At 38.8% G+C, this 13,768-nt stretch overlaps 1 protein-coding gene across 4 annotated transcripts in view; it reads right to left on the reverse strand.

Moving 5' to 3' along the window:
• SLC12A6 (solute carrier family 12 member 6) overlaps positions 1-13,768 on the reverse strand; it is an 87,990-nt gene that overhangs the window by 13,640 nt on the left and 60,582 nt on the right. For all 4 annotated transcript variants that reach the window (XM_006056015.4, XM_006056014.4, XM_006056016.4 and 1 more), the window contains 12 exons: positions 11,885-11,979; positions 10,285-10,416; positions 9,452-9,598; positions 8,053-8,107; positions 7,442-7,572; positions 6,544-6,785; positions 4,188-4,402; positions 3,256-3,414; positions 2,980-3,078; positions 2,456-2,513; positions 1,758-1,932; positions 1,337-1,455 (listed from right to left, as the gene is read on the reverse strand). In XM_006056015.4, the coding sequence (XP_006056077.1) occupies positions 1,337-1,455; positions 1,758-1,932; positions 2,456-2,513; positions 2,980-3,078; positions 3,256-3,414; positions 4,188-4,402; positions 6,544-6,785; positions 7,442-7,572; positions 8,053-8,107; positions 9,452-9,598; positions 10,285-10,416; positions 11,885-11,979 (1,627 nt within the window). The remainder of the gene's footprint in view (positions 1-1,336; positions 1,456-1,757; positions 1,933-2,455; positions 2,514-2,979; positions 3,079-3,255; positions 3,415-4,187; positions 4,403-6,543; positions 6,786-7,441; positions 7,573-8,052; positions 8,108-9,451; positions 9,599-10,284; positions 10,417-11,884; positions 11,980-13,768) is intronic.

Consider the following 13,768-nt stretch of genomic DNA (forward strand, 5'->3'; position numbering starts at 1 on the left):
AACCTTCTAAGTTCTCACTCAGTGAAAGACACTACCACTTTTTATCCAGTTACTCTTGGGATAATACTCAGTTTCCTCTTCACTACTCAACCTTAGTTCTAAATTCAGTTATCAAGTCCCATGGATTCCCTCTATTTACAAAACTCTAAACTTCCCTCTCCTTTCCACCTCTACTTCTATCAGCATAGTTCAGGCTCTCATTTGTTCTTTGTTGGATTAGTTAAATATGCTTCCAACTGGCACTGGAAACTTCCAACTTCCAGCTCAATTTTGGACTTCCCTGGTGGCTCAGACGGTAAAGCATCTGCCTACAATGCCAGAGACCCGGGTTCGATCCGTGGGTCGGGAAGATCCCCTGGAGAAGAAAATGGCAACCCACTCCAGTTCTCTTGCCTGGAAAATCCCATGGACGGAGGAGCTTGGTAGGCTACAGTCCATGGGGTCACAAAGAGTCGGACACGACTGAGCGACTTCACTTCACTTAACCTATCTTTTATACAGAATTAATCATTATGAAATATAAATATGACCATTTTGTCCTCAAAGGATTATCACTTTCAGGAAAAGTTCCAGGTCCTCTGTGATCCACTTCTGCTTACTTCCCTGCTCTGCACTTACCCTACCCGCACCTTCCACTCTCAAAGTCAGACTTTCACTTCTCTGAATGCACTGCACTATTTCATCTCTTGATTCCTTCACACACATTCCCTGCCTGGAATCTCTTTCACCCCTTCACTCACCCCTTCACTTCATGATATAAGCATCACTTCCTCCAGAAAACCTTTCCTGATTCTCAGTACAGAGGTGGACCACTGTAGATCTCATAGAGCATGCAGTGTTCACCCTGATCACAGTATTCATCACACTAGACAAGCATCACTGGTTTCTTTATCTACCATCAGTTCTCTAAGGTTGTGTCTTAGTCATCTTATGCTTATGCTCAGCATACTGAAAATAACCTAGAGGGCCAGAAAATAAGCTAAGCTTTAATGAAAGTTTTCCCCCTCAAATTATCATAGTATCTGTTTTTTGCAGAAAACTATAGGAAAAAACAAACTTGGGAGAAAATTCACAATCATAACTGCTAACATTTAGCACTCCTTGCATATTTTACTCTGTTTATTATGTTTTTAAAAACATAGATGAGACCACACTGCACTTTTTTTTTTCCTAGTCACACTGCGTAGCTTGTAGGATTTCAGTTCCCTGACCGGGGATTGGACCCGTGCCCTTGGCAGTGAAAGCATGGAGTCCTAACCACTGGACCGCCAGGGAATTCCCATGAACCTAGACATCACATATGCAACAACAAATGAAGAGAATAACTGGCTCTTACATGGAAAGAATTGGAGCCACGAGATCCAGGGAGGCAATAAGGATCCCCAGTTCTGCAATGGCAGCAGTCAGAAGTAAAGCCCAGGTAGGTTCCCCATTGGCTTTGCTGTGACCAAAAACCTGTGCATAGAAGTGAAGTATCAGACAGATGAGTGTAGGAAAGGTTTGAGCCAATGCTCCCTTATTCCTCTATGCTATAGTTTCAGAGATCTTTAAGATAACAGCATTACAACTGTGGTAGCTTTTAAATGCCTTTATTCCACTCACATATAAACTCATACTAGAGATTTAGAGGGCTATACAGAGTCTTGTGCTAAAACCCATCTTCATATTATATGGTCCAATAATTTCTAAGCCTATGAAGATCAGTTTCTCCTAAAACCTAAGAAAAAAGGAAGAGGGCATAGAATAGGGTCACTCACCCTCAGAAAGGGTATGATGTTATCCTTGGCTATAGCCTGTAGCAGCCTCGGTGCTCCTGTGAGACTCTGAAGTCCAGCCCCACATGTGGAGAAGAAGGAGCCAATAACAATCACCCACGGGGATGGCCAAGATAAGGTTCCTACCACCAGATTACCTTTCACAGCATCTCCAAACCTGGGGGAGAAATCAGAGTGGGGATGTTAACCTGGAAATAACTTTAGATGAAAATGCTAGATCGACATTCACTCAATTTTTTCTATTTATAATTTTTTATGCTCACAGATGAGAAAGGAAAAATACTAGTAGCCTGTATGAAGGAAATGAAGAAAGTAAGTTTCCAGCTTTTATTCAGAATGCCAATCAGACACCCTTATGTCTCATAGAGAAAACAGAAACTTAAAAATTTTTTTAATTTTTATTATTTGTCCTCTTTTACTTTTAGTCTTAGTTTTCCAACAGCTCTTATTGTACAGGAAAATCCTCAGTATTCAGACTGCTTTATTGAAGAATACTTGCTGCATCATATACAACAACATACTGGCCTCTCTTTTGGGGACCTATATATATGTACTCTCTATTGTTATTTTTGATACACATCTCAGGTGGGTTTTGAGTTTATAACTGTCTTGGTGCTGTATGGGATGATCAGACATAATGGAAGATAGTTAGGTGGCTGTAAAAGAAATCAATTACTCACTTGTCTCTGAGGACAACACCTTCAATACATGCACCAAAAAGGACAACGTTGCTTAAATCTAAGACACTGAGAGTCAAGGAAACTGCCATTCACCCTCTAAGATGAACATAAACACTCAGGATATTTCTACCAGTAAATGAGTGGCTAATTCACTAATCTCATAAATTCTTTCTTGAGTTTTAGAGATGAAGTAGGTAGATTATCTGGGTTTCCCTTGTGGCTTAGCTGGTAAAGAATCCACCTGCAATGCGGGAGACCTGGGTTCGATCCCTGGGTTGGGAAGATCCCCTGGAGAAGGGAAAGGCTACCCACTCCAGTATTCTGGCCTGGAGAGTTCCATGGACTAAGTCCATGAGGTCACAAAGAGTCAGACACGATGGAGCAACTTTCACAGGTAGATTATCTGGTGTGAAGTGAGGGGGTAGAAAGCAAGTATCTTTATTACCAAGATAAAAATACTGATCACCCTTGTTCTATGGCTGTTCCTATAACTAAAACTCAAACTGGATCCAGCAAAAGGATACAGACAAAGGAGGTGGTCAGGATGGCAAGGATAGTGCCAATGGGAATGGACTTTTGAGCATCTTTCAGATCCCCAGATCTGTTTGATCCTGCCATGATGCCTTTAAAAAAGGAAAAAAGAACAAGTTAACTTCTTTAGTTCCTAGACATTGATATTTGAACTGCTATCAAAGACTAGAGGAAAATCTAGGAATCCCCAGAATATAGCTTTGTCTCCTAAGAAAAATCCTTTCCCGGGTCTCATCACCTATAATACAGACAACAGCCCATGTGCTTACCTGTGACAGAGGGAAAGAAGATGCCCACCAGAAGAGTGAAAGAGGTGGTGATGTCCACAAGGACATACTCATGGTTTAAGCTGCCTAAGACTTCAGAAGATTTGGCTGAGGGCTTCTCAATGATCTCTCCCTTTGGTAGATAATTACTCCAAAGATTCTCTGCAGTGGGAACAAGGGGTATATAAGCAGTAGCAGTATGGAAAGGACACAACTGGATAATTTTCTAGCCAACAGTATTCTAAATCAGATCTGTCATTTATACGGTTTTTAAGGGTATGTTTGCTTCTACAGAGCACAGATATATGCACATACATATCATATAGTAAAGTACACAAAAATAAAAACCTAATGCCCTTTCCCATCTGGTTCAGATGTAGTTTGACAAATACTTTGGTATGTACAAATACAGTTACGTTTACCAATGCAAATTAGCAAAAGTTAAGCAGACTAAGCTGAACACCCTTACAAAGTTTATTTTTTTTTTTAAATTAGGTATCAATGTTAACACCTTAGTGTAAACTTGCTTACATGCAAAGTAATTTGTGGACCAGACAGTTAAGACAGAAATCACTTAAGGAAAGAATTTCAAAAATTTAGATCAATCAGGAAAAACACATGTGGGTTTGATGACATTAAAGTAATTCTAGCTGTGGCTGTTGGAAAAAATGACAACTTTACAATGTGTTAACACAAAGAATACTTTATTATCTTAAGTTTAAAAGTCATTTCTTCAGCTTTGCTTTCAAGAGCAGTAAATTTTAGCAGACAACGCTACAAAGATGTCCTGAAAAAGGATAAATTCATTAACAGAAAAGCAGAAAGATGTTAAATTGAGTTGTATGCTGAATTTAAGAAGGGAAGTGGTACTGTGGCAGTGAGTGTTGATGGATAATAGAAGAGTACGAAACGTGTCCCCAAACCTCCTAACTCACCTGCAATGACACCGCTAGCCAATCCAGGGATGCCCTGGATCGAAGTGACATTATTGTGAACAAAGTACTCATCGCAAGTGGCGTTGAAAAACTGACTTGAGTTACAGAAGAAGCCCCACAGCTTTGACGGCACTGTCATGTTGTTAACTTCCTTGGTCTTTGAGCAAACATCAATATGTCTTGATGAAAGGGTGCGGTTGCCCAGCATGCAGACCCTAAGTGAAAAAGAACAGGAAGAAAACTGAAGCCGAGGAAAAACTATTTTAAAAAAGAAAATAGTTTAGAAATAGGTTAGTATATATATGTTTGCAAAGGAAAAAAAAAATCTCATCTCGAAGAGTTTTTACTGTCATGGGTGGGAAAAGAACTAGTATTGACTAGCTCTGCAAATGGTATCTTACATTTTCTGCCAACCTAACCCTTACAGTGATCTCACAAAATATGTACTACAGTATTTCTCTGTTGTGGAGGAACTGAAATTTAGGGAGAAAAAGTAGTCTGCCTGACCTCACACAGGTGGTGGGTAGTAGTAACAGAATCCAAATACAGGAACTGTCTGAAGATGCTGTGCTGAATCATCTTATAGAATTTCTAGGTTATTAACCAATTGTTGGGTCTAAAATCGGAGAAGGCAATGGCAACCCACTCCAGTACTCTTGCCTGGAGAATCCCAGGGACAGGGGAGCCTGGTGAGCTGCTGTCTAAGGAGTCGCACAGAGTCGGACATGACTGAAGTGACTTGGCAGCAGCAGGGTCTAAAATAAATCTTAAGAGTCTTTTTGTTCTTCTTACACATACATACACACACACACACACACAAATCCACCTCTTTCATTTTGGCCTAAGAAAAAGCCTTATGCGCATAAAAACCCCTTTGAAAATATACAGAAAAAGGTCAAATCTTCTGGATACTGTTTCAGGGAAGACAGCTTGGCTTTAATTAGGCCGTCCCTCTATGGCCTAATAGAAAACTGTTTTTGAACTTAAGCCTAGACCTAGTGGAGTGAGGATATTTAAGGATAATACAAATATAGACTGTTCATTTTTTTCTTTAAACCAAAGATATAAATACAAATAAAAGAATAATACACCCACAGTTAAAATAACTCTCAGGAAGAAAAAAGCAACTTTTGAAATCTGCAAAATGATAGCATATATATGTGATGAATCATGTGCCTGTCACTCAGCTTCAACAACTCCCAACATTTCCCAGTCTTGTTTTATGCATTCCTCTAGGTTTTTAGACTTGTTTTGCTGAAATATTTTAAAGAAAATACCACACATGAATTTTGCCCACCAAAAAAGAGGAGACACATCCAAGGAAAACTTGAGGAAAATGGAATTTCCCAAGTTAAGATATAGCCAGAATGTAGCCTTTAGTACTTCTATGACTCAAGTGGATCTCCAGTTCCTTTACATTTCCTGGATGAGCAGACTGAAAATTTATCATGGACTCTTATTACTTACAGCACTTTGCACAGGAGAAGAAATACTGGACTGGGATTCAGCAAATCACAAGGTTTGTGTTCTTGCTCTGCCAATCATTAACTTTGGGGCAAGTCATTTAATTTCTCTGGACCTGATTTTTCATCTTGAAAAATCTATTTTTCAGTAATTAGGTTAAATCAACCTAAGACTGATGAGTGTGATCCCTGGGTTACTTGGATGATTTTTCAAAGACAGTCACTATAACAAGGTTACAAGCAATACTCAGTGCTGGCTAGTTCCTATGCCTCTAGTCAAACGGAAAACAGGTGAGCCTTTGAGTCACATATTTGTACAAACCCATTTCTACTTCAAAAGGTATACATTAAGGCACCTGTACTACTTATGTATGTCATATAATTTATATAGAAACAGATACATATGCAAATGATGTGACATTTATTTGCCTTTATTTTGTGACTAGAGAATTCATTATTGTACTAAATTGTACTATTGTACTAAAAACAAAAAATGCAATTGTAAATACTTAGGTAGGAATTAAGGTTTTCTTTACTCTCTTGATTTTTCATTAATAAAAGGAATCTAACATTTAAATACTTTATCAAGGTTGCTGGCAGTAACTATGCTGTTTGAAAGCCCTTCATGAATAGTTCAAATATACATAATCATTATCAGAAGGTTTTGAAAAACCTACTGTCTATATCCAAATGATGGCACAGCTGCCAGTTCTATGCTTGGGACATAAGGAAGACGACACACACAGTTTCCTCGGAGGCTTCCTGCACAGATCTAACTGGGCTTATCCAAGGGGGAAATCTCAGTGAAACTGTGAAATTCTGCCTTGAAATGATCACATCACCAGATGCTGTTAATGGCTACCTAATAATGATGCCTAGTCAGAGACACGTACGGGAAGTGTGGAGGTGCGAAAGAAGACTTGATGGCTCCAGCGTAGATGGCCAAGATGGACACAATGACACAGGCCAGAAAGAGTGAGGCAAACTTGTTCACATAGCGTACGCCGATGAATACCACCAATACCATGAGGACCAAGAAGGCTGTCCCATAGACACGCATGTTATTTAGCATGGCTGCTGACTCCTTGAGTGCATCGTCACTATGAAAGATGGCGGCTCGAGGGACGATATATACCTGTTAAGCAAAAAAAAGGAGAAAATGAGGTCATTCAAAGTAATCAAAGGGTTGTTGTTGTTTGCATTTGCTTTCACAAACGAAAGCAAAACTGAGACACAAAGTGACTGGAGACATAGCCTCATTCATGTTTCAATCTAAAATGCCCACAAAAATAGAGTGTCATTGATTAGCCTACATGCTATTCTGAATACTTACACTTCCAAGTGGAAAAACAAGGGATATGTTAATAGCTTATCCAAAGTGTTATACAAGGTAACTGTAAAGATTATCTTGAGTCCTACTTCTGCTATTGTTACTTTAAATAGTAAAAAATATATCCTAGTGAATAAATAAATAAACATTTTATGTCATTGGGATAAAAACATCAAAAGAGATAAACTTTATTTTACTTTTTCCCCATTAGCACATCTTGCTTCTGAGACTTTACCTTTTTGGGTGAGGTGGCAGGGTGCTGGTGATGGGGTGGAGGGGAGGGAGTAGGCAGCCAAACGATACCTTCAACCTCTCTGACTCATACTCCCAGTAGGCAGTCAATAACAGGTCAGCAGTCAATCACTATAGATGATTTCTCAAAAGCTTTGCTATCAAACAGCAAAATAAGTCCAAGTCTGTATCTTTTCCATACTGTAGACCACAATTAAGCCATTACTCACCAGAAATATTTCAATGGCACCAAGGATATACATAGCTGCTGCAAATGTGGTACCAAGATAGAAGCAGAGGCCAACAGCTCCACCAAACTCCGGGCCCAGTGCTCGGGAAATCATGAAGTATGAGCCTCCAGCTAAAAGGTAAAACAGAAGGTGAACAAGATAAAGAAAGCATGCTAGTAACAGGAATGTAAACAAGTTCTAAAAAAGGATAAATGCTTCAGGTTTTTAAAAACCCTGAATGTGATAAAAAGTAGATTTCCCAGTAGGAAGTAAAAGATGAAACCTTCATACCACACATCTAATATCCCACATAAAGCAGCACAATTTTGTCAGTATTGCTAAGAAAAATATCAGACGATATTTACCAGAGGCATCAGATAGCTGAATAAAATATAAATTCCAACTAAAAGAAGCTAAAAATGCAGTAGAAATGAGATATTCTAGCTTAAAGAATAAAGGTTTTTTTAAAAGATGGTTTCTCAAGTCAAACAGTAGTGCCTGTGGCCAACAGACTAAATAAATAACATTCCTTGGAAGTCTGCACCTCTATCTTTATAGCATAAACATACAGTAATCAGTGACAATCCATGAACCCAATCTCAGCTACTGACCTGGCACCACTCCATTAGTGGCAATGGCACTCATGGAGATAGCAGTCAACATCGTCTATAAAGAGAAAAGAGAAGGCTGTTACTATTCAAAGACAACATTTCCACACTACTTTCCATCTGCAGGTCTCAGAGCACCTGTCGAATATTCAACTCTACATACTTACATGGGGGGAGTTCCCTCATACTCAATGGTATGGAAATGAGATGACGAGCTTCATCACGGCACTAGTCACACTACTGGTATCTGGAGTATTCCATTAAAATGCTCCTTCATGGTAATCAGTGGGTTAGGTGCTATTAAGAACCACTGATCCTACCCTGATCTTCTAGCTAAAAACTTGGAAAACAGATTGGAAACTGACTAAACACTGGCTACAATAACAAGAATATTCAGTAACGAGAACCACTGGAGACTTCTGAGTTCACAAGAACTGTATTTAAAAAAAAATTACCTGATAGTGGCAGAGTACAGAGTGGACTGCAGATGGGGAGCAGATGGAGGCAGAATGATTTGTTAGCAGGCTAATACAGTGGTTCAGTGAGAGGTTAAGGACTGCAGTGGGAGAAGTAGGAATATAAAGAAGGGGTTGGACAAGAGATTTCAGAGGCACACCTCATTGGCCTTGATAACCTGATGAGATATGACCAGCAATCAAGGAGTCAAATACGGCCCTCAAGTTTCAAGACTAAGAAACTGAAAAAAAAATTGAGTTATGAATGATATGGACTATGTCCGCTTACCCTGCTCTGCATGGTACTCAGTTGAGCAAAATGTACAGGGAGTGTGTGATGGTGACAGTAATAAGTCAGCAGACAGCTTAATAATAAAAAAATGTTTATAATAATCTATCAATTTACAACAAAATTGACAGATGTAGCTGGGATACACAGATAAGAGGAATTCAAATTAAAAGAAGACCAGAATGTTCTCAGCATAATGGAAAGAAGACCTGGAAATAACACCCCAATTTCTGGAGAAGGGGTAAGGGATGACAGTTCAAAATAAATACTTCTTACCCCCAAACAACAATCAGCTGTTTACTGGTCCTGCAGTGGAGTAACACATCACATTTTCTAACACATTTTCTGTCACAACACTAGCATTATCAAATTCAAATGGTTTGTCTTCTGAAGTGTTTGAAGTCAGGGGCTGTATCTTCTACTTCCAAGGGAAGCCTTTCCTTGTAATTTTGAGTATAATATATTGCAGATATAAGCAGTGAGTAACTGACTAAACTGAAAATCCTTTAGATTTTAATACCAAAATAATCTCTCCTGTTGAGATTATGAGTATTTTCCCAGTATGTATTCTTTCTTTTATTCCTTAAGAGGTTAAAGCATGATACTCTTGAGCTCTTGCATGTTCCAGGTGATTTCCAGCGGTCAGCTTGGGACTTACACAGCAGCAGCAGATAAGGACAATTGCAAAGGCCTGCAGAACTCCAGCTGTGCCCACCACCCATGTGAGGCGCAGAAACAGGATCACTCCAAAAATATTTTGTAGACATGGGAGGTAGACACCCATGAAGGTACCCATTTGGGGAGTCTGGAAAGAAAGATGTTGACAAAAGAAAAAAGCATGTAGTCATCTAGAAGAGCTGATTCATCCCTTTACTTTTATATAAAAACTTGTGCCCTAACTATAATTTTAATTGCAAAACAGAGATAAGTTTAAGCAGTATCTTTAAATAGGCACATACAAAATCTCCATCTAACAAATGTCTATCACCATACTTATTATTCCTAGAGATACATATTTTAACTTTACAGAGATCTCCACATGTTTTTACATAGGAATCCCATCACAAGGTGGGTCTTCAACAATTTAAAAGTTTCTGTTCTTCAAGGGCATTAGTTTTTTCTTTAAAAAAAAAAAAAAAAAAGGGATAATGACTTGATGGAATTTCTTCAGAACTTGGTGTAAATTTTTCATAGTAGTTGGTAAATGGAGTTGATAAAAAGATCTGAGTGTTGCCTTACTCCTGAACAGCCAGAAAGCTAACTTGTAATTTTGTTCCATATTTTTATGGGTGTGGACACTTTTCTTTTGAAGTGCTAGTCCCTTTCCCTGGAATGCTCATCTCCCAGCTACACATTACAGAACTCACCCCTCACATGGCTGGCATATACAAAGTGCTCAATAGCTCTTGAGCAAAGAGTGATACCCAGGACATTTTTTCCTCTCTTCTACATGGGGCTCTTTTAACTTGCCTTACTATTCTAAGGCCTCACCTTGGTGGGCTTCTTTTTCCCTTCAGTGATGTTCTCTGCCTCTTCATGTTCCTTTGCTCCTTGTGTCAGATTAGTATAATTGGCCAAGCGGCTAAGGAGAGAAGACACCTTTGGTCTGGTGTCCATTTCTTCCTATAAAGCCAGAAATAAGGAAGAAATACATGATGAAGAACACTGGGAATAAACATCAAAACGATTCATCTACCAGAAAACTGCAAGGTAATCACAGGCAAATATTTTTTAAAAATCTATCAGAGATTTTATTCTCCCCTCATATTATAAGATATAATCAGAGCTACATGAATTCTTAGGAAATTCTTAAATGAAAGGCTTTATGATTGTAATAGCTGACAGAAAACAAAAAACCACACTGGCTCCTTATAGATAGTTGTAACCTCAGAAAAGGGTTCCCAGATGGCGCTAGTGGTAAAGAATCCACCTGCCAATGCAGGAGATGCAAGAGATGCTCATTCAATCCCTGGGTCGGGAAGATCCCCTGAAGGAGGAAATGGCAACCCACTCCAGTATCCTTGCTTTGAAAATCCCATGGACAGAGGAGCCTGGCAGGCTACAGTCCATGAGGTCGCAAAGAGTCGAACACGACTGAGCACACATGCGATTGCAAACCTCATAAAGAACATCGATGACATAATTTTTAATCACAGTACTGCTAGCAATTTGCTAACAATATTACTAATAGTCAACTCATATTTATAGTTATTATTTACAGCACCAAGCGTGGACATGTCAATGAAAAACTTCTGTGACTGAACCAAATATTCACCTCAGACCTTTTCTTGAAGGAAACTAAGAGAAAATATTATTTAAAAAAACAGGAACACTGAGAAAAGTGGCATTCGAATCACTGTCCAAAGTAAGACAAAGCAGTGCTGGACTAAACCAGGCTCCTTTCAACAATCAGGCCACAGATTCCATCAAAGTCCATGCCGTCTTAGTCAGATGAGACATTCAGGTCCTTTTAATCCAACAGCCTGCTTCCTACCCTGCTTTTTGGTTAGTGCTGTGCTAAGTCGCTTTAGTCATGTACAACTCTTTGTGACCCCATGGACTGTAGCCTGCCAGTCTCTTCTGTCCATGGGATTCTTCAGGCAACAATACTGGAGTGGGTTGCCATGCCCTCCTCCAGGGGATCTTCCCAACCCAGGGACAGAACTTACATCTCTGGCAGCTCCTGCACTGCAGGCAGATTCTTTACTGCTGAGCCATTAGAGAAACTCTTTTGGTTACTAGTTCTAAGGTAAATTCATCCCAAACACAGAATTGAAAAATTTTATAGATTATTACAACATAAACATTTACATCCTAGTTAAATTAGACAGCAAGATTCTCCATATGCCTGTCATGTCAACATTCCTCTTTATTTCACAGAAATTTGATTCAATGGTTATTTCTTAACTAGCAATAATTAGATTATATAGATTAAATCAACTGCAATGACAAACTATAATAATGAGTATTATATTTTAACAGTTATTAAGTTATCCAACCTGTACAATTTTAAAACTAGATGGGGTGGAAGACAACAATCTTGAAATTTCTGTTCCTGAAGTCTCTGCCCTAGTTTTCTCCCAAATATTACCTCAAAGAGTGCCAAATTCTTATCAAAATATTCATCTCCTTCTTCATAATTGGAATTGTTAAGATAAGCATTTCGCGCTTTCTTATGTCCATCATCTGGGAAAAAAAAGTATACCATGTTAGTTTCTCATTGATACTGAAGAGGCATCAACACCAAAGAACTGCATGTTGCCTCTGTAATAATGAAACTCACTTTCATATTCAGATTTTCATCTCAAGAGTGGTAGCATTGCCTGGAGAATGTGACCTCCTCTTGAAAAGGAGCAAAAGCAAATCTCTAAGAAGTAAACATGGGTCATTCCTTTTCTTAACAATATGAAGACTGGAAACACTATTCTTTTAAGACTCTAGCCTAGAGAGAGCCTACTTTTAATGTCATCCAAAGCCAGAATGAAAAATAAAGTCATTGAGTACCTGCTCAGTGTACAACACTGTGCTGGACAAGGCTACTTTACACACGGTTCCTGCTGATAATGGCCATAAAAGCCCTTGGCCTTCAGGGCTGTCTGACCTTTTCTAAATAACACCATTTTTGTACAAACATTTGCCACATATCTTTTTATGTGAATACAGGCATCCCACAAGAATTTGGTGAATCCACTCCGAGGAAAAACGAGGGCGAGACTGGGTTCCCTAAAACAGTAGAGATTCTGTTGTTTGAGTGCTTTCTTAACTCTGGTTCTTTATCATGTAAAAGTTACACAGCTATACAGGTCTGGCAGAAGAGAAAATTTTAATACCTGTGTAAATGTCATTAAGAACTAAGATTTTAGAGACTTCCCTGGCAACACAGTAGTTAATAAGACTCCATACTTTCATTGCAGGGGGCACAGGGTTCAGCTCCTAGTTGGGGAACTAAGATCCCACATATAGCATGGTGAGGCCCCCCCAAAAAATAAAATAAATAAAGCCCCCCCGCCCCCAAACTCTAAGATTTTAAATATTGAGGAACTAGAGATCAATATAAAAATTAAAGATTTTAATCTAAAGTCCTAAAACCTTATATATGTAAGATGAGCTTGGGAAACAGAAAGCTATCAAAATAACTGAGTCATGTCAAAGGACAGAAGAGTCAATCTGAAGGTGTTCCCACTGGCTAAAAATGGGATAATATGAACACTAAAAATACATAATGCAATGAATTCAAATGCAACTACTTGAAATATCCAAATGGTACATTAAAAAAAAAAAAAAAACTAGTCCCCTTCACCGAGTTGCTATGAAAAAATATCAAAGTCTGAAAAATAATAAATGTAAAGAATTAAGCAATTAGCCCTAATCCCACCTTTCCTGTACCAACTATATTTCAAAGTAACCAAAGAGAGAAAATTTCTTCATCATAGAAACATTCTAGCTAATTAACACAGATGGAATGCTATAATTAAAAAAACAACACCAATTTCCAACTCCTAATGAAATAACGGTTATGAGCAGTCATCATCAATGGTTGCTAAAAGCATTAGGTGAAAGTCTGAGACATAACCCACTGATCAAACTTAGCATCACTAAAAGTGGAACAACACAATCTTCTAATGTAATGCAATAAAAGAAACACTGTACAATTTATGATGCATTCTTAACCAAAGAATGAATGGAAGCTGAATATAAGCAAACCTCTAAATCTAACTATCAGTTCACAGAAAACAAAGGAAGAGCATGTTAAACATCACCACAAAGATGCAGTCATCAAACTCAGAATGTGGGGCTTCCCTAGTGAATCAAGTGGTAAAGAATCCACCTGCCAATGATCCCTGCTCCAGGAGGGTCCCACATGCCACAGAACATGTGGACCACTGAACCCCTGTGCTACAACTACTGAAGTCCGTGTGCCCTAGAGTCCATGTTCTATAGCAAGAGAAGCCACCACAGTGAGAAGCCCATGCAC

The sequence above is a fragment of the Bubalus bubalis genome, chromosome 11 (genome assembly GCF_019923935.1).
Source record: "Bubalus bubalis isolate 160015118507 breed Murrah chromosome 11, NDDB_SH_1, whole genome shotgun sequence".
NCBI lineage: Eukaryota > Metazoa > Chordata > Mammalia > Artiodactyla > Bovidae > Bubalus > Bubalus bubalis.